Raw genomic sequence first — 22,186 nt, forward strand, 5'->3', positions numbered from 1 at the left:
CAAGTGTTGCCACGCTTCCGGCGCTAACATAGCATGCCCACAACTTCCTAACCTGTACGTCTTTGGAATGTGGGAGGAAACTGGAGCACCCGGAGGAAACCCATGCAGACATGGGGAGAACATACAAACTACTTACAGACAGCGGCCGGAATTGAACCCAGGTCGCTGGCGCTGTAATAGCGTTACACTAACCGCTACACTACCGTGCCTGCCACAATAAGCTGCCAGAGGAAGTGATTGAGACAGGTACAATAACAACATTCAAAAGACACTTGGACAGGTACATGGATAGGAAAGGTTTTGAGGGATGTGGGCTTAGGGAGGGATGGGTTTAGTTTAGAAGGGCACCTTGGTTGGCATGGACGAGTTGGGCCGAATGGCCTGTTTCCGTGCTGTATGACTGGATGATTTTATTCCGAACTGCACAGCACATCCCAGCAGGCCAGACTCAACAACATCACCCCCAGCTCCACAACAGCAACTCGTTACACAGACAAGGGAGCTTTACTGTCCATTAACACTGGTCCAATATTTCTTTCTATTACAGGCAGCCCCCGATTACTGGATCTGTTCCTGAGAGCTGTTTGCAACCTGAACTGTTAGTAAGTCGGAAATGAGCAAGAACAGTGTGTGGGAGAGGGTCACAGAAACAGCGGTGAGGGGAGGCCGAGCAGGCATGGGGAGAGCGGCCGCGAGCCGGTGTCACTGACTCAGTGAGTGAGCGAGTGAGTCTGCTCAGCTCTCCCAGCTCTGCCCAGCTCCACCCAGCCCCCGATTGTTGCAGCTCAGTGTGGGCGGGGAGAGAAGGAGAGAGGGCACGGAGAAATGCCCCATTCCTACCTGGCAGAAGATGCCTGCAGCCCCACAACAGCCGAAAAATCCATCCTGCCGGTCTCCCAAACACACGGTCATACATACCGCTGTTCGTAAGTCCAGCATTCGTAACCTGGGGAGGACTTGTACTGACATTTCCTTTATTCCACCTGGTGTCTTCTCCCACCTCCTCTGCTACCTAAACCAACTTGCCTTCTCTCCCTTTCTCAGTTCTGATGAAGGGTCTTTGACCTGAAACGTTGACTAGCTTCTCTTTCTACAGATAGTGTAGTGTACAAGCACAGTAGTGTAGCAGTTAGCGTAACACTTTACAGCGCCAGCGACCCGGGTTCAATTCCCGCCGCTGTCTGTAAGGAGTTTGTACATTTTCCCCGTGTCTGCGTGGGTCTCCTCCGGGTGCTCCGGTTTCCTCCCACATTCCAAAGACGTACGGGTTAGGAAGTTGTGGGCATGTTGTGTTGGCGCCGGAAGCGTGGCGACACTTGCGGGCTGCCCCCAGAACATTCTACGCAAAAAGATGTATTTCACTGTGTGTTTCGATGTACATGTGACTAATAAAGATATCTTATCTTATCTTATCTTATGCTGCTTGACTGGCTGAGTCCTTCCAGCAACAAATCATCTGCTGGATCTACTCAGTGGGTCGAGCAGCATCTGTGGGGGGAAAGGAACTGTGGATGTTTTGGGTCGAAACCCTGAATCAGGAATTCCTTTCCCCCAACAGATGCTGCTCGGCCCACTGAGTTCCTCCAGCAGATTGTTTGTTGCTCCAGGTTCCAGCATCTGCAGACTCTTGAGTTCCTCAAGCTTTTATGTTAAAAATAAGTTTCTTCAGAATCAGAATCAGGTTTATTATCACCGACTTAAATAACGTGAAATGTGTTGTTTTGCGGCAGCAGTACAGTGCAAAGACATAAAATTACTATAAATTACAAAAATAAATAAATAGTGCAAAATAAAGGTGTTCATGGGTTCATGGACCATTCAGAAATCTGATGGTGGAGGGGAAGAAGCTGTTCCTGAATCACTGAGTGTGGGTCTTCAGGCTCCTGTACCTCCTCCCTGATGGTAGTAATGAGAAGAGGGCATGTCCCAGATGGTGAGGGTCCTTAGTGATGGATGCTGCCTTCATGTGGCACCGCCCCTTGAAGACGTCCTCTTCTCGTCACTACTATTTTTAAAAGGTGAAAACGGGGAGGAGGTACATTTACCTTCAAAAAGTCTAATTTAGCCTATTTCTGTTTTAGGAATACAGACCAAAAGTTAATTTAAGAACCTCTGTATGTTTCTGCTCTGCTCTGTGGGTGGTGTTGCTGTTATAATGGCAATTATCGATCTGGAGAACAACACTGACAATTCAGGAGTTTAACTTGGAGCTCTGTTTACGAAGCTGTTTTTATATTTTGGGTAGCTCAACCACTAGAGGGTGTGATGATAGGATTCTATCACCAGCGTCCTAATGTCCACTGGTTACCTTCTGACATTCAATCACCTATTTGCCTCCATAAGACCAAACGATCCTCAAACAAAGTATTGGCAGCAGTTCAACAAATCCAGTGACATAGCTAACGAATGGAAAATTACTGCTTAAGGATAAAGGTTTACATACAAAGGTTATTGGAGAGCAGGTTTGCAATGCAGATGGCCCATGGTTACTTTATCAACTTGCTACAAGAGTGATACGGTTGCCTGGTGGTTCAGATACTATTAATTCAGACACATGAGTTCAAGTCCCACCAGAGCCACTGAGGAACTTAAAGTAATTAAATAAATCGTGAGGTTTCCCTCCGTAACAGAGACCCTGAAGCGATAGGACCGTTGCAAAAGTCCGTTTGGTTCCCAAATATTTTTCAGGGAACTGCTCTCTTTACTTGGTCCGGCCGAAACAACTGTACAAGATGTTGGTGGGCCCACACCTGGAGTACTGTGTGCAGTTCTGGTCACCCAGCTGAAGGATGTCGTTAAGCTGGAGAAGGTGCAACAAAGATTCACAGGGATGTTCCCAGGACTGGAGGACTTGAGTTATAAGGAGAGGCTGGATAAGCTGGTTTTCTTTTCCTGGAGCAAAGGAAACTGAGGGGTGACCTTATGGAGGTTTATAAGATCGTGAGGGGAATAGATAAGGTGAATGGTAACAAAACTAGAGGCACAGGTTTAAGGTGAAAGGGGAAAAATTTAAAGGGGACCTGAGGGGCAATTTTACCACACAGAGGGCGGTGGGTGTGTGGAAAATGCTGCCAGAGGAAGTGGTAGAGGCAGGTATGATTACAGCATTTAAAAGCAATTTAGACAGGTCCATGGATAGGAAAGGTTCAGAGGGATATGGGCCAAGTGCAGGCAACTGGGACTGGCTGAGGTAGGCAAGTTGGTCAGCATGGACAAGTTGGGCTGAAGGGCCTGTTTTCATGCTGTATAACTTCCTGCTGCCACAGGAAAGCAGCCGACATAATCAAGGACCCCTCCCACCCCGGACGTTCTCTCTTCTCCCCCCTCCCATGGGCAGAAGATGCAAAAGCCTGATAGCACGGACCACCAGGCTCAAATACAGCTTCTATCCCACTGTTATAAGACTCTTGAATGGACCTCTCATGCACTAAGAGATGAACTCTTGACCTCTCAATCCACCCTGTGCCCCTTGCACCTTATTGTCTGCCTGCACTGCACTTTCTCTGTAGCTGTAACACTTTATTCTGCATTCTGTTATCGTTTTCCCTTTGTACTACCTCAATGCACTGATATTTGGAATGATCCGTATGGATGGTACGCAAACAAAAGTTTTTCACTGTACCTCGGTACATGTGAAACCAAGTACCACTAATGACTCTATGAATCCATAACAACAACTTGGTTAACTAAAGGGGTAAAGAGGGAAGAACAATACATTCTGGCACCGTCAGTGACATTCTATGAACAAATTAAAATCAAAACCACAGGTGGAGGAGCCTTCTCACAGCTGAGCATGTTGGGACCTCTGCCCTTCACAGGTTGTGAGTCATCTGACATTTTTTACAGACTATTTCGCTGATCTCAACAATGAGGCCTCTGGGTCACAGGTTCAGGTATCCAGAATCCCTCTTCCAAAAGACTTGGGCTGTCAGTGCAGTACAGTATGGAGTGCTGCCCTGTCTGAGGTACCTTTTTTGGTGCTGACATAAACTGAGGTCCCCTCAGCCCCTCCCAGAAAAGTCAAAGTCGAGTTTATTGTCATATGCACAAGTACATGTATGCACTCTGTCTTTAACCTCTTGCTACTTTGGTGAGGCAGCCAGCATAGTCAAAGACCCCACCCACCTGGGTCATTCTCTCTTCTCCCCTCTCCCATCAGACAGAAGATACAGGAGCCTGAGGGCACGTACCACCAGACTCAAGGACAGCTTCTACCCCACCGTGATAAGACTATTGAACGGTTCCCTTATACGATGAGATGGACTCTTGACCTCACGATCTACCTTGTTGTGAACTTGCACCTTATTGCACTGCACTTTCTCTGTAGCTGTGACACTTTGTACTGTTACTGTTTTTACCTGTACTACATCAATGCACTCTGTACTAACCCAATGTAACTGCACTGTGTAATGAATTGACCTGTACGATCGGTATGCAGGACAAGTTTTTCACTGTACCTCGGTACAAGTGACAATAATAAACCAATACCAATACCAAAAATGTACCTGCAGCAGCATCACAGGCACATAGCATTAGGGTCACAACATTCACAAGAAAAAGATACTTTAAACATAAATTCTACACAATCTTTACAAGAAGGAACACTATTAGAATAAAGGAATTGTATTTTAATGCAAAGTGATCAAAGTGGTCATAGTGTTTCTAAACTGTAGTGATTAGGGTTGTGCCGAACTGAATGTTTGAAGGGAATGGAAGGATGGAACGTAAAGCATAAAAGATCCCATGCCATTACTTTGAGGAAGAACATTCCTCAAGTATATTAGCTCTCCTAGGATCCCTCAACTAACACCCAGACCAAATTACCCGTTCACCTTCCTGTTTGTGGGATCTTCCTGTGCACACTTTTATAACCACAGGTTGGGAGACAGACCAGGGAATGCAAATCTTTTTGTTTATCTAAGTCATTAAGCTATGGAACATAGAACACAGAACAGTACAGCACAGGAACAGGCCCTTCGGCCCACCATGTCTGTGCTGACCATGACGCCAACATTAACTAATCCCGTCTGCCTGCACACGATCCGAACCCCTCCATTCCCTGCCCGTTCATGCACTTGTTTAAATGCCTCTTAAACATTGCTATCATATCTGCTTCCAATACCTCCCCGGCAGCATGTTCCAGGCACCGACCACCCTCTGTGTAAAAAACTTGCCTCATAAATCTCCTTTAAACTTTTCCCCGTCTCACCTCAAAGCAAAGCCCTCTAGTGGTTGGTATTTCCATCTTGGGAAAAAGACCCTATGCCTCTCATAATTTTATAAACTATCAGGTCTCCCCACAGCCTCCGACACTCCAGAGAAGACAACCCAACTTTGTCCAACCTCTCCTTATAGTTAGTACTCTCTAATCCAGGCAGTATCCCGGTGAACCTCTTCTGCACCCTCTCGAAAGCCTCCACACCCTTCCTGTAATGGGGCGACCAGAACTGCACACAATACCCCAAGTGCGGCCTATCCAAAGCTTCATACAGCTGCAACATGACTTCCTGACTCTTATACTCAATGCCCCGACCAGTGAAGTCAAGCGTGCCGTATGCCTTCTTTACCACCCTATCTACTTGTATGAGATGAGGATTGTTCTGCTGTGGGTCCATCCCCTGTTGGAAGGATGAATTGGGTTGAAGAATGAGACCAAATTTAGCTGTGCTGTTCCTAGGTTTAAACATTCCGCTAACACAGGACAGTCTTGCCTTGGCTCACAAACTCTCGCTGACGTGAAGTTTGAGGGCTGGCCACGAAAGGTGAATTCACAGAACAACTGAACTGAACTTGGAGAGACAAATATAAAAGCAAAGTTTAAAAGTGACAATTTCGCCCCGAACCATTGGTTGGGGGGAGAGGGGGGGGAAGGAGGAAACCTGCGATAAGATTTGGTCAGCAACTGCGCGCGCGTGCGTGCGTGTGTGTGTATTGAGCAAACACAGTGCAATACTAAATAGTTATTGAGGATTTTACTTCTCTCCACCCTGTTATCTACCAATGGGAGAACGTGACATTTGTTGGCCAATATATCACCCAATGGTCAACAGCCATCAGTTAATGTGTAATGTTCTTCCATTATTGATTAGATTATTCAAATATGACTCCAAAATACGATATCCCTTGAAAGCTGTACACAGGTCTGCTGCCACTCATTCCAAACCAGCCTCCCCTCCGTTGACTCTGCCTACACTTCCTGCAGCCTCAGGAAAGCAGCCAAGGAACCCCTCCCACCCCGGATGTTCTCTTTTCTCCCCCCTGCCATCAGGCAGAAGATACAGAAGTTTGTAAGCGTGCTCCTCCAGGCTCAAGGACAGCTTCTATCCTGCTGTTATAAGACTCTTGAATGGTTCCCTATTACGATAAGGATTAACTCTTGATCTCTCAATCTACCTCATCATGGCCCTTCTCTCCCTGCAGTGCACTTGGATGAATGATCTATCTGGATGGTTAGATCATTCATCCAAGCGCAGTGCAGGGAGACAAGGACCTGATGAGGTAGACAAAAGTTTTTCACTGTGCATTGTTACATGTGACAATAATAAACCAATTCCAACTCCAGTGATCCAATAACAATTGTTATTGGTTTCAGTGCACTCTACGCATTCCCAATGAGAAAGATACTTAACACAAAATGAAACAGAGTTGTCTCCTTGAAGGTATTTTATACCACTACACCGGGCCAAAAGGTTCGGAGATGTCAATTACAGAATGACAGATATCGAGTCATTGAGCTAAACAGCACAGAAAACAGGCCCTTCGGCCCAACTCATCCATGCGGACCAAGTTGCCTAACTTAGCTAGTCCTATTTGCCTGTGTTTGGTGCATATCCGTCTATATAGACCAAGTTCAGCTTGCAGTCCCTGCAGAGTTAACTGATGTCTGCTGGAGTATCGGTAAAAGCACTGAACTTAGACGGACTGTTTTGTCTAGTGGAGATGAAGAAATCGGCTCAGATTCCTTCATCTCACTGCAGCCTGCTGGAAAATACATTTGATCAATCGAACGTTTTGGCTGAGTGCCGTTCCAACAGTACTTAAGAAGCTTGACATCAGCAGGACTAAATAACAACAGAAAATGCTGGAAACACTCAGCAGGCCAGGCAGCGTCTGTAGAGAGAGAAACAACATTAACGTTTCAGGCCAAATGGCCAGAAGGTCCCTGATGCAGGGTCTCGACCCAAAACATCAACAGTTCCTTTCCTCCCACAGATGCTGCTCGACCCACTGAGTTCCTCCCGCAGATTGTTTCTCGCACTTGAAAGGGAATAACTTACCAAGCCATGAGGAAAGGGTGGGGGAATGGAATTGAATGGAATCAACTGGGAGCTGACACAGACTCAGCGGGCTGATTGGCCATCCGTTCTATGATTCAGTGACGTTTGGCTGATGGATGCAAGGCACACACATTCCCGTTGCCGTTCACAATCAGCTCCAATCCCAGTCAAACAACTCTTGCGCCAACAGTGTGTAAGGTTTACTTACCTTTTGTATGTCCATGGTACTTGTCATAGGGCATCGATGGCGCAGCATCATTGTAGAGGAGATAAGCACTGTCGTTGACCTGTTTCCAAGGAAATAATGATGACAGACACTGACCCAAGAAATACGTCCCATAAAGCCGCACAAGTAAAGCTGTTATAAACTTATAGACTGGGCAGGTAAGTGGCATGTAATCTTCAAAGTAGCTGAGGGTGAGGACTGCAGTTTGGAAGTGGACAGGCGCGGTAGTGTAGCGGTTAGCGTAACGCTATTACAGTGCCAGTGACCTGGGTTCAATTCCGGCTGCTGTCTGTAAGGAGTTTGTACGTTCTCCCCGTGTCTGCGTGGGTTTCCTCCGGGTGCTCCGGTTTCCTCCCACATTCCAAAGACGTACGGGTTAGGAAGTTGCGGGCGTGCTATGTTGGCGCCGGAAGCGTGGCGACACTTGCGGGCTGCCCCCAGAACACTCTCCGCAAAAAAGATGCATTTCACTGTGCGTTTCGATGTACATGTGGCTAATAAAGAGATCTTGTCTTATCTTATCTTATCTTATCTTATCTTAAAGAGGCCACATCCTCCTGGGAAGTAGAGTCTAAAGGGAGCAAAGGAGTGAAGGGATCCAGGAGGGCAGAGCAATGGAAGTTAATGGACCATCAAAATTGAACAACATAGATAGGGTCAATGCTCACAGACTTTTACCCAGGGTTGGGGAATCAAGAACTGGAGGACACAGGTTTGTGAGAGGGGAGAGATTTACTAGGAACCCGAGGGGCAACATTTTCACCCAGAGGGTGGTCAGTACATGGAACGAGCTGCCAGAGGAAGTGGTTGAGGCAGGAATATTAACAACATTTAAAGGGCACTTGGACAGGTACATGGATAGGAAAGGTTTAGAGGGATATGGGCCAAATGCAGGCAAATGGGACTAGCTTAGATGGGCCAGTCGGCATGGACCAGTTGGGCCGAAGGGCCTGTTTCCATGCTATAACTCTGACTATAAGGGGGCTTGGGCAGTAAGAAATAAGATGCTGGAGGAACTCAGCTGGACAGGAGGGAAATGGACAGGACGTTTTGGGTCGAGACCCTTCATCTGGACTGAAAGATAGAGGGGAGATAGTCGGTATAAAGAGGTGAGGGGAAGGGGTGGAGCAAGATAGGTGGATCCAGGCAAGGAGGGGTGATCGGCAGATGGAGGAGGGGAGGGTGGGGATAGTGACAGAGGCTGGGAGGTGATAGTCGAGGTATCTTCATTAGTCACGTGTACATCGAAACGCACAGTGAAATGCATCTTTTTGTGCAGTGTCCTAGGGGCAGCCCACAAGTGTCACCACACTTCCAGCGCCAACATAGCACGCCCACAACTTCCTAACCCGTACGTCTTTGGAATGTGGGAGGAAACCGGAGCACCCGGAGGAAACCCACGCAGACACGGGGAGAACGTACAAACTCCTTACAGACAGCGGCGGGAATCGAACCCCGATCACTGGCGCTGTAATAGCGTCACGCTAACCGCTACACTGCTGTGATAGGTGGAGGTGACAAAGGGCTGCAGATGGTGAAATCTGATAGGAGGGGAAGGTGGAACATGAGAATTGTTAAGTTGCTGACTGTAGAGGTAGAGACATGAGATTGAATCCCATGTAATTACTGCAATTAAACAAACCAGACCCAGTAACAATGATCATGAAACTACCAGATTTTCATAAACACCTATCTGGTTCATTAGTGTCTTTAGTTCTGGTCACCACACTAGAGGGAGGATGTGATTGCACTGGAGAGAGTGTAGAGGAGATTGACCAGAATGTTGCCTGGGATGGAGCATTTCAGTGATGCAGAGAGGAGAGGAGGGCCGGATTTGTTTACCTTGGAGCAGAGGAAGCTAAGGAGGTGTTTAAGAGGCATAAACACGGTCAATAGTAGGAAACCTTTCCCCATGGCAGAGGTATCTAAGACCACAAGCTTAAGGTGAGGAGTAAAAGGCTTAGGGGGGGACCTGAGGAAGAATCTTTTCACCCAGAGGGGGGTTGGCATCTGGAACACACCGAGGGGTTGGTGGGGGCAGAGACTCTTACAACATTTAAGAAGTATCTGAATCCCCAAGGCATAGAAGGCTACTGGACAAGTGCTGATCAATGGGACTAGTATGGTTAGCATGGATGTGGTGGGCCGAAGGGTCTGTTTCTGCGCTGTATGACTCTATGAAATCTCCCATGCCTACCTAGTCTGGCCTGAATATATCTCCAGGTCCTAGCAATGTAAATGGCTCTTCAGCACTCACTGAATAAGCCATGGTTTGGGGATGGATAATAAATAGTCCTTGCCAGCAGTGACAACCTCGAGTAGATGAAGATTTAGAACATAGAACATAGCACAGTACAGCACAATACAGGCCCTTTGGCCCACAATGTTGTGCTGACCTTTAAACCTTGCCTAAGACTATCTAACCCCTTCCTCCCACATATTCCTCTATTTTAAATTCCTCCATATGCCTATCTGGTAATCTCTTGAATTTGACCAATGTAGCTGCCTCCACCACCGCTCCAGGCAGCACATTCCATGCCCCAACCACTCTCTGGCTAAAAAACCTTCCTCTGATATCTCCCTTGAACTTCCCACCCATTACTTTAAAGCCATGCCCTTTTGTATTGAACATTGGTGCCCTGGGAAAGAGGTGCTGGCTGTCCACTCTATCTATTCCTCTTAATATTTTGTACACCTCTATCATGTCTCCTCTCATCCTCCTTCTCTCCAAAGAGTAAAGCCTTAGCTCCTTTAGTCTCTCCTCATAATGCATGGTCTCTAAACCAGGCAGCATCCTGGTAAATCTCCCCTGCATCCTCTCCAATGCCTCCACATCCTTCCTATAATGAGGTGACCAGAACTGGACACAGTACTCCAAGTGTGGTCTAACCAGAGTTTTATAGAGCTGCATCATTACCTCGCGGCTCTTAAACTCGATCCCTCGACTTATAAAAGCTAACATCCCATAAGCTTTCTTAACTATCCTATCCACCTGTGAGGCAACTTTCAGGGATCTGTGGATATGAACCCCCAGATCCCTCTGCTCCTCCACACTGCCAAGAATCCTGCCATTAACTTTGTACTCTGCCTTGGAATTTGTCCTTCCAAAGTGTGCCACTTCACACTTCTCCGGATTGAACTCCATCTGCCATTTCTCAGCCCAGCTCTGCGTCCTATCAATTTGCAAGGAAGGTATCAAAACTGCAAGCTTGTAGCTATCAGGTGGGATGAATTATGATAGAATGGACTTGGAGAGCATGGTTTCCCCGTCGGAGAGTCCGGGTAAGGTAGTCTTTAATTGAACAGGGAAGGAATTCAGCACAACATGAAACGTCAACAGTCCATTTCCCTCCACAGATGCTGCCTGACCTTTGTGTGTTGCTCCAGGAATTCAGCAGAAACCTCTTTACCCCAGGAGCAGTAGGAATGTGGAACTCATTCCCTCAGGGAATGTCTGAAGCAAATATCAGAGGTGGATTTATGGGTTGCCCATGATGCCTCAACAAGAAGGTGGAGGAATCTCAGTATCAGTTGGGCTGAATCCCCCTACACAATATCATTCCATGTAAGATGGGACCACTTTCGCCTCCACATGATCCCACCCTAAATGCTTGGCTCTCCAGTGTTACTCCATGGGGTTGCGGCCGTTGGAAGGGATTGTGTGGTCTGCATTATGCGAGCATCCTCTCTTGGTTTGTGCTCTTCACTGTTTCAAGATCTAGCAGATCAATTTCTAGTGAAAATGCTGAGCCTGAGAGGTGATAAAATTTCTCAGTTACTCCCAAATTCCCAAATTACTCCTGAAGTGCCGAAGGAATAATTTGGTTGGCTCACAGAATGTGGAGGTTTGCTGACAAGGTCAACATTTATTTGCCAACATAATCAAAGACCCCACCCACCCCAGACATTCTCTCTTCTCCCTCCTCCCTTCGGGCAGAAGATACAAAAGCCTGAAAGCACGGACCACCAGGCTCAAGGACAGCTTCTATCCCACTGTTATAAGACTACTGAATGGTCCCCTTGTACGATAAGATGGACTCTTGACCACAATCTACCTTGTCATGGCCCTTGAACTGCCTGCACTGCACTTTCTCTGTGACTGTAACACTTTACTCTGCATTCTGTTATTGTTTTCCCTTGTACTACCTCAATGTATTGTTGTAATGAAATGCTCTGTATGGATGGCATGCAAAACAAAGTTTTTCACTGTACCTCAGTGCATTTGACGATAATAAACCAATTTACCAATGACCAATTCTGAGCCACTTCACTGGAAAGAGTCAACCACGTTAGTGGGTCTGGAGTCACATATCGACCAGACCACATACCTCCAGGTACCACAGACCTGACCAGGGTTACCTCCCCTGAAGCCCATTAGTGAACCAGATGGGTTTTGCAACAATTCAGTTATCTCCATCAGTTAGGCTAGATTTTTTTAAAAATTCCATATTTATTAGTTATTTGAATTTCTTTCCCTGGTGGGATTTGAACTCATCATTCTGGCGAGGACATGGCTTTAGAGTGAAGGGGGAAAGGTTTAGGGGGAATATTAGGGGGAACTTCTTTACTCAAAGAGTGGTGGGAGTATGGAACGGGCTGCCATCTGACGTGGTAAATGCGGGCTCACTCTTAAGTTTTAAGAATAAATTGGATAGATACATGGACAGGAGAGGTATGGAGAATTATGGACTGGGTGCAGGTCAATGGGACTAGCAGAATAAAATTTCGGCACAGACTAGAAGGGCTGAATGGCCTGTTTTCTGTGCTGTAGTGTTCTATGGTTCTATGGTTCTAATAAGTTAAACATTATACCACCACACGCATGGAATGCTCCAGGGGACATGTTTCCTTTCTGTAGACGCAGTTTGGCCACGGTGCACTGTTTACACTTGCCTTTGTCTTATATGTTGAATAAAGCTGCTGTAAGGTTCTCCCCACCGCACTCTCTGTCGCGTTGACCAGGAATTTGCCTTGCTGCCAGTCTACAGTCGATGGATCCAGGTACATATACCGCAGCCCCAGCCCAGCTGCTTCATGTTCCATGTGCCTGGGCAACTTGTACATAGCAAACCTATGGCAAAGAGGCATGGGAGAAAAGATAGAAGGAAATCAGATAAACGGTACATAGTGCATAGTATTTAGACCAGTACAGCACAGGAACATGATGGTGTCTTAATTTGGTACATTGGTAAATTGGTTTATTATTGTCACATGTACTGAGATACAGTGAAAAACTCTGTTTTGCATGCCGTCCGTCCATACAGATCATTTCATCACATCAGTACATTGAGGTAGTACAAGGGAAAACAGTAACAGAATGCAGAATAAAGTGTTACAGTTACAGAGAAAGTACAGTGCAGGCAGACAGTAAGGTGCAAGGCCACAACGAGGTAGATTGTGAGGTCAAGAGTCCATTTTATCGTACTAGGGGACTTTTTGATTGTCTTATGACAGTGGGATAGAAACTGTCCTTGGGTCCTTAATGCGAAATTAAACTAATCCCATCATAAGATATCTTTATTAGTCACACGTACGTCAAAACACACAGTGAAATACATCTTTTGCGTTGAGTGTTCTGGGGGCAGCCCGCAAGTGTCGCCACGCTTCCGGCGCCAACATAGCATGCCCACAACTTCCTAATGCGTACGTCTTTGGAATGTGGGAGAAAACCGGAGCACCCGGAGGAAACCCACGCAGACACGGGGAGAACGTACAAACTCCTTACAGACAGAGGCCGGAATTGGACCCGGGTCACTGGCGCTGTAATAGTGTTATGCTAACTACGCTACCGTGCCCCAACAATGATCCATATCCCTCCATTCCCTGCCTGTCTAAATGCCTCTTAAACGTCCCTATTGTATCTGCCTCCACCACCTCCCCTGACAGCACATTCCTGGCACCCACCACTCTCTGTGTAAATAACTTACCTCACAAATTTTGTTTAAATTTTCCTCCTTAAAGCTATAACAACATTCAGAAGACATTTCCGTAAGTATATGGATAGGAAAGGTCTAGAAGCATAAGGGACAAGCGCAGGCAAATGGGACTAGCTTGGTGGGCACCACGGAAGAGTTGGGCCGAAGGGCCTGTTTCCGTGCTGTATGACTCTATGACTCTATGCCCTCCAGTATTTGACATTTCTACCCTGGGAAAAAGACTCTATCTACCTAATCTATGCCCCTTATAATCATATAAGAGGGTGAAACATAGAAAACTCAAGAATGTCCAATCACCACTGATCACAGCCTTGCTTCAATTGCCCTCTTCTGTGGAACTGTGAGGATTCAACTTTCCATCAGTCACAAAATAATTCTCCCTCAATGATTCAGTGGAATGATGACACACATCCAAGGTGGCCATTCTTTATTATATGCATAAAATATGTATTTTACATGCACACAAATATTTACATATCATAATTAAAAATCTTGTGTTCTTCATATTCTAATCCATTATGGAGAGGGGTGAGGAACTTACCGATCTGTTTTTGTTTTTATCTGGATATGGACCCAGAGGTGAGAAGTAGAATTAACTTAAAGTTTTATCTTTAGCCAGTATGGATATGATGGGCCAAACAGTCTCCTTCAGAAAGCGCACCAGTCTCTCTACTTTCTTAGGAGGTTAAGGATATTCGGCTTGTCACCAAACACTCCAAAAGACTTTGACAGATGTACTGTTGAGAGTATCCCGGCTGGCCGCGTCGTGGTCTGGGACGGCAATTCGAATGTGCAGGAATGTAAGAAGCTGGAGGGAGTGGTGGACTCAGCCCAGTACATCACGGGCACATCCCTCCCCACCATCGGGAGTATCTACAGGAGGCGCTGCCTCAAGAAGGCAACATCCATCATCAAAGGTCCCCACCACCTGGGCCGTGCCATCTTCCCGCAGCTACCAGCGGGCGGGAGGTACAGAAGCCTGAAGTCCCACACCACCAGGTTCTAGAACAGCTACTTCCCTTCAACCAACCGGCACAACCCTAATCACTAGAGTTTAGCAACACTATGACCACTTTGTTCTAGACTGTACTTTTTTTTGCTCTAATTGTGTTCTTTCTTGTAAAAATTGTGTATAATTTATGTTTAATTTATGTTTTCCTTGTGAATGCTGCTTATCTGATGCTCTGTGCCTGTGATGCTGCTGCAAGTAAGTTTTTCATTGCACCTGTGCACACATGGACTTGTGCATGTGACTATAAACTCAACTTAGACCTTGACTTTAACATAATTAGCATGCAGAATGAGTGTAAGATGTGTGCCAGTCTGGGAGGAATAAACCTCCACGTCCTTCTCCTTGGTAAATACTGATGCAAAGCAATTGGTCTAATCATCGCCCAACCCTCCCCTGCTCACTTCACCTGAAGACAATGGCTGCCTCAGCTGCTTCTGTGCAGAAAATGGTTTCCTTAAACCAAAAGATTCCAAAGTGAAATGAATTCACTTACTGTTGACCAACGTTAACACCCGGTGCTTGGAACATGTGGCATAAATGAAGCACAGTGATCCCCTGAGTCTGGCAGACAAACCACCTCATTCACAAAAAATTCTCACTCACTCTCCACCATCCCTTAATTGCAGGAAGCTTCCTTCATGCGCAAGATGTTTGCCAAGCAATAGGAATGCCAGCGCCAGGGAATATTTTGTTTCAGATGCTCACAGTCTGGCACAGAACCAACAGAGTCACAGGTCAGCTGGACTGCAAGAAATGCAGTGTAGAGCTACTCCTGCAAAACAAAAGAGCTTCAGGAAGGGGGTCAGTGCACACACTCCTGTCTACAATGGTGCTGAGGTCGAGAGGGTTGAGAGCTCCAAGTTCCTAGGAGCGAACATCACCAATAGCTTGTCCTGGTCCAACCACGGAGACGCCACGGCCAATAAAGCTCACCAGCTCTTCCACTTCCTCAGGAGGCTAAAGAAATTTGGCATGTCCCCTTTGACCCTCACCAATTTTTATCGATGCACCAGAGAAACCATTCTATCCGGATGCATCACAGAAGCCTGAAGTCCCACACCACCAGGTTTGGGAACAGCTACTTCCCTTCAACCATTTGGTTCTTGAACCAACCGGCACAATCTTAATCACTGCAGAATAACAACACATTGACCACTACAATTGACTTTGTTTTTTGCTGTTCTAATTGTGTTTTCTTGTATAATTTATGTTTAATTTATGTTTTTCTTGTGAATGTTTTGTACCTGATGCTACGTTCCTATGATGCTGCTGCAAGTAAGTTTGTACTTGTGCATACATGTACCTGTGCATCTGACAATAAACTTGACTTTGACACCTTTGACATTTAACGCCTGCTTTGAGACTTGGTTACAGCACAGGTGGGGTACTGTGTACAGTTCTTGTTGCCATATCATCAAAAGGCATGGGAGAGGATGCAGAGGTTTATCGGGATGATATCAGGCCTGCTGGGAATCAGAAAAGGAAGAACAATCTGGAGCAACGCGCAATCTGCTGGGGGATCCCAGCGGGTCGAGCAGCATATGTGGGGGGGGGGAGAAGAACTGTCGACACTTCAGGTTGAAGGCATCAGGAAAAAAGTCTTCTCTGCATCAATATTCCTTAATGCTCCAATTTAATGCCAAAATGCATCATCTCACACTTGTCAGGATTAAATTGCATCTGCCAACACTCTGCCCAACTTTCCATCTGATCGATATCTAGCCTTACACAACCTTCCTCGCTGTCCACAACACCATTAACTTTTGTGTCATCCACAGATTTACGAATCACACCTCCTACGTTCACATCCAGATCAACAATATTTATCACAAACTACAAGGGTCCCAGCACTGATCCCTGTGGTACACCACTGGTCAACCCCTGTACTCAATGCCCTGATTTATGAAGGCCAATATGCCAAAAGCTCTCTTTACGACCCTATCTACCTGTGACGCCACTTTCAAGGAATTATGGATCTGTATTCCCAGGTCCCTCTGTCCTACCGCACACCTCAGAGCCCTACCATTCACTGTACAAGTCTTACCTTGGTTTGTCCTCCCAAAGTGCATCACCTCACACTTGTCTGCATTAAATTCCATCTGAAATTTTTCAGTCCATTTTCCCAGCTGGTCAAGATCACGCTGCAAGCTTCGATAGCCTTCCTCGCTGTCCACTACGCCTCCAATCTTGGTTTCATCTGCAAATTTGCTGATCCAGTTTACCACATTATCATCTAAATCATTAATATAGATGAGAAACAACAACAGACCCAGCACCGATCCCTGCAGCACACCACTAGTCACAGGCCTCCAGTCAGAGAGACAACCATCCACTACCACTATCTGGCTTCTCCCTCTAAGCCAATGTTGAATCCAATTAGCTACTTCATCCTGAATGCCAAGTGACTGGTATGGATGGGTTGAAGGAGAAAATTGCAGTTGCTGGAAATCTGAAATAAAAAAGAAAATGCTGGAAACACTCAGCAGGTCAGTCAGCACCTGTGGAGAGAGAAACAGTTAATCTTTCAGATCCAGGACCCTTCATCAGAACTGGGAAAGAGGGAAACGAGTTGGCGAAGAAAGGGAGAGGGATTAAGGTGAAGCTGAACAAGCCCATGAGATAGAAGGGAATATACAGAGGGTCTCGCTGATGGATTTAGAGTCAGAGAGCAATACAGCATGGAAATAGGCCCTTCAGCCCATCTCATCCATGCCCACCATGGTGCCCACAAGCTAGTCTCGTTTGCCCGCGTTTGGCCCATATCCCTCCAAATCTCTCCTATCCATGTACTTATCCAAGTGTCTTTTAAATGTTGTTATTGTACCTGCCTCAACCACTTCCTCTGGCAGCTCGTTCCAATATACTGACCACTCTTTGTGTGAAGAAGTTGCCCCTCAGGTCCCTTTTAAATCTTTCACCACTCACCTTAAACCTGTGCCCTCTAGTTTTTGATTCCCCAACCCTGGGAAACAGACTGTGTGCATTCACCCTATCTATGCCCCTCATGACTTTATACACCTCTATAAGGTCACTCCTCAATCTCCCACATTCCAAGGAATGAAGTCCTAGACTACTCATTTAGATGAAGAAAGACAGAAAGAGGCTTAAGTGGAGAAAATACTAGCATGGACTGGTGGGGTCAAATGGCCTGTTCCTGTGTTGTATGTTCCATGTACAGCCATCTGATTTGTACTCACCAATCCACTGCTTGGCCCAATTCATTTCTGCAGGAGATCTCAGCGACACTGGGACCGACGTGACCTGTTATCAGAAAGAGCAGATTACAGAGAGCTTCTGCCTTCATTTCAGGAGCTGCTCAATTAACAATCCAATCCTCTCACTGTCACTTGTTCAGCTCCTGCAGAAGAAGCTCTCACCAGCCAGATTCGATCCACCGAATTTCTCTGTGAAAGCAGAAGTGACACTGTGGTCAATTAGTCAAGTCACCGGTTCCTCTTTACACAAATCCTGCTGCGCTCGGGATTTGTTTGTCTTTCACATGCCCGGGGAGATCGACATCTTCAGAACAACACGGTCAGACAGTTAGAATGCAGCTGAGCTGTGACACCCTCACACTGTGGAGTTTCGAGCGTCTTCACCAGTTTGAAAGACCAGTGAACCACACCAAGCTCTTAGCCATTTGTCCTTCATTGAAGATGAAAATCACGCAACCAACTGCAGTGGCTGATACACCAATGCATCCAAAGTCATACCGCATGGTGAACGTAGTTCTTAAAGGTATACAGACACAATGTACAGCAAAACTCCAATCATCCAGCAAGTAAATTGGCAAATTGGTTTATTATTGTCACATGTACAGTGAAAAACTTTGTTTTGTGTGTCATCCATACAGATCATCTCGTCACAACAGTTTCTGTTTCCTGTTCCCTGTTGAATCTAGGAACTCATTCCCTCTGACATTCCCTCTCTGAATGGATCCCAGTGGAGACAACTCAGCCAACATGGCTCTCAGCCTCCCTTGCCCGCACCTTGGCCAGAGTGTGCTGAACCATCAGTAGGTCTGGTCCTGGGGGAAGGTCATGCATACAATCTTTAAATCGCCACCATATAACAGCACCATCTGCCCTTCATCTGAGCCTGGTTCGGGCAATTGAAGTGAAGGTGTAGTTTCATGCATGGGAAATTGTGTCTGATGAATTTGATCGAGTTTTTTGAAAAGGTGTCCAAGAGGGTTGATGAGGGCAGGCCGCTGGAAGTTATCCGCATGGTACGCTGATCCAGAAGGTGAGAACACATGGGATCCAAGGTGTGCTGGCCAATTGGATACAAAACTTGCCTGGTGGTAGGAGGTAGAGGGTGGTAGTGGAGGGTTGTTTTTCAGATTGGAAGTGTGTGACCACTGGTGTGCCACTCCTGTGTTTGTCATTGACATTAAAATTTGGCTAAGAGTGTAGGTGGCATGATCAGTAAGTGTGCAGGTCACACCAGAATCAGTGGTGTGGTGGACAGTGAAGGTCGTCTAAGGTTACAACAGGATCTGGATCAACTGGGAAAGTGGGTAAGAGAATGACAGATGGAATTGAACTCGGACAAGTGCGAAGTGATGCATTTTGGGCAGGACATACACAGTGAATGGCAGGGCCCTGGGTTGTAGAGTCATAGTGTCATAGAGTAATACAGCACAGATACAGGCCCTTCGGCCCAACCAGTCCATGCTAACCACAGTGCCCGCCCAACTAGTCCCAATTTCCTGCGTCCGGCCCATATCCCTCCAAGCCCCGCCCCTCCACGTACCTGTCCAAGTTCTTCTTAAATGATACTGTTGTACCTGCCTCACCCACTTCCTCTGGCAGCTCGTTCCATATACTCACCACCGTCTGCGTGAAAAAGTTGCCCCTCAGGTCCCTTTTCCCCTCTCACCCTAAACCTATGCACCTGGTTTTGGACTCCCCTACCCTGGGGAAAAGACTGTTACTGTCCACCTTATCTATGACTCTCAGAATTTTAAAAACTTCTGTAAGGTCGCCCCTCATTCTCCTACGTTCCAGGGAATAAAGACCTACCCTGGCCAACCTCTCCCTATAACCCAGTCCCTCGAGTCCTGGCAACAACCTCGTAAATCTTCTCTGCACTCTTTCCAGTTTAACCACGTCTTTCCTATAACGCGGTGACCAAAACTGTCCACAGTGCTCCAAGTGCAGCCTCACCAATGACTTATACAACTGCAACATAATGTCCCAACTCCTGTACTCAGTGCCCTGACTGATGAAGGCCAGCGTGCTAAACGCCTTTTTCACCACCCTGTCTACCTGTGACGCTGCTTTCAACGAACTATGCACTTGTACTCCTAGGTCCCTCTGTTCCATTACACTCCCTAGTGTCCTACTGTTCACAATATAAATCCTACACTGATTTGACTTTCCGAAATGCATCACCTCACACTTACCTGTATTGAAATTCATTTGCCACTCCATGGCCCACTTCCCGAACTGATCGAGATCCCCCTGTGATCTACGATGACCTTCTCCACTACCAACACCACCTCCTAATTTCGTGTCATCCGCAAACTTACTGATCAAGCATTCGCATTCAAATCATTTGTAGTGTTTTAGAACAGAGAGAGTTAGGGGTACAAGTGTACACTTCCCTGAAAGTGGCAACAGGTAGACAGGGTGGTGAAGAAGTCATATGGTATGCTTGCCTTCATCGGATGAGGGACTGGGAACAAGATGTCATGTTAAAGTTGCACAAGGTATTGGGTAGGCTGCACTAGGAGTATTGTGTACAATTCTGGCCGTCACACTACAGGAAGGCTGTGATTAAGCTACAGGCGGTACAGGAAAGATTCACATGGATGTTGCCTGGACTGGAGGGCTTGCGCTATAAGGAGAGACTGGATGGGCTGGGACTGTTTCCCCAGGGCGAAGGAGGCTGAGGTTATAGACATTTATAAAATGATGAGGAGCACAGACAGGGTAGATGGTCTCGGTCTTTGTCCCAGGGTAGTGGGAGAGGAAAGATTTAAAGGGGACCTGAGGGGCAAGTTTTTCACACAGAGGGTGGTGGGTATACGGAACCAACTGTCAGTCTTCATTGAGGGGTTGGCAGTGGAAAGGCCAAGCAGCTTCAAGTTCCTGGCCGTCAACATCTCAGAGGATCTATCCTGGGCCCGACACGTTGATGCAATCATGAAGAAGGCACGCCAGTGGCTCTACTTCATTTGGAGTTTGAGGAGATTCGGTATGTCAACAAAAATTCTTGCAAATTTCTATAGATGTACAGTGGAGATCATTCTGACTGGTTGCATCACCGCCCGGGACACGCCCTCTTCTCGTTACTACCATCGGGGAGGAGGCACAGGAGCCTGAAGACCCACACTCAGCGATTCAGGAACAGCTTCTTCCCCTCCGCCATCAGATTTCTGAACGGTCCATGAACCCATGAACACTACCTCGTTATTCCTCTTTTGCACTATTTATTTATTTTTGTAACTTATAGTAATTTTTATGTCTTGCTCTGTACTGCTGCCACAAAACAACACATTTCATGACATGTGTCAGTGATAACAAACCTGATTCTGATTCTGTGGAAGTGGTGGAGGCAGATATAATAACAATATATTAAAGTCCTTTGGACAGGCCCATGGATAGGAAAGGTTTGGAGGGACTTGGGCCAAATGCAGGCAAATGGGATTAGCTCAGGTGGGCATTTGGTTGGCATTAACTTTGCTTTAAAATCATCCTGTCAGTATTTTGACATGAGGTATCTCCAGAGCTTTAACTTTTCATTATTTAGTAAAAATAACCAACTCCCCCAATACCACCCCTGCAAAGAGCGATTTAAAAATTGCTTTTGATTTCTTCACACCTGAGCTGGTGATACATTTTACATCATCAATCTTTTTGTTTTAACAATAAATCTTTTAAAAGGCTAATATTGTGCATAAATCACTTTAAATAGGGGGCTATGTGGGAAGGAAGGGTTAAGTAGATCTTAGAGCAGGAAAAAATGTCGGCACAACATTGTGGGCCGAAGGGCCTGTACTGTGCTGTAGTGTTCTATGTTGTATTATAGGCACGGTAGTGTAGCGGTTAGCGTAATGCTATTACAGCACCAGCGACCCGGGTTCAATTCCGGCCGCTGTCTTGTAACGAGTTTGTACGTTCTCCCCGTGTCTGCGTGGGTTTCCTCCGGGTGCTCCGGTTTCCTCCCACATTCCGAAGACGTACGGGTTAGGAAGTTGTGGGCATGCCATGTTGGCGCCGGAAGTGTGGTGACACTTGCGGGCTGCCCCTAGAACACTTCTACGTAAAAGATGCATTTCACTGTGTGTTTCAATGTACATGTGACTAATAAAGAGATCTTATCTTATCCTCGATCCTTGTTGAGCCCACTTTATCAGTCGCCAGCCCTGGTAACTGTCTTTAACCCTAACTGTCTGCTTTGTAGCCAACTTGCTATCACACTGCACAAGTGCAGATCACAGTAGAATAGCAGGAGCAAGGAATTTCATTGTAACCTGGTGGATCTGACAAGAAACCAATCTGAATCTGAGTGCAGCAGATAAGGGTCAATTATATTAATGGGTCTGGAGTCACATATCAGCCACATTTCCTCCCTGGAAGATCACAGGTGAATGTAATGGTTTAGTAGGTCCAGTAGTTTTTCCATGACCTTGCCCCCATCAATTCTCTTGGTCGCCTCCTCAAAACCTCAATCAAATTAGTGGGAGATGACCTCCCACAAATAAAGCCATGCTGACTGTCCCTAATCT

The 22,186-nt window shown here is 46.4% G+C and overlaps 1 protein-coding gene across 1 annotated transcript in view; it reads right to left on the reverse strand.

The window, feature by feature from the left end:
* Positions 1-22,186, reverse strand: part of dnase2b (deoxyribonuclease II beta) — a 40,458-nt gene that overhangs the window by 12,562 nt on the left and 5,710 nt on the right. The window contains exons 2-4 of the mRNA XM_052010676.1: positions 17,649-17,712; positions 12,397-12,574; positions 7,486-7,564 (exon numbers count right to left, since the gene is read on the reverse strand). Coding sequence (XP_051866636.1) covers positions 7,486-7,564; positions 12,397-12,574; positions 17,649-17,712 — 321 coding nt within the window. The remainder of the gene's footprint in view (positions 1-7,485; positions 7,565-12,396; positions 12,575-17,648; positions 17,713-22,186) is intronic.

This window comes from Pristis pectinata, chromosome 3, assembly GCF_009764475.1.
Source record: "Pristis pectinata isolate sPriPec2 chromosome 3, sPriPec2.1.pri, whole genome shotgun sequence".
In the NCBI taxonomy this organism is placed as follows: domain Eukaryota; kingdom Metazoa; phylum Chordata; class Chondrichthyes; order Rhinopristiformes; family Pristidae; genus Pristis; species Pristis pectinata.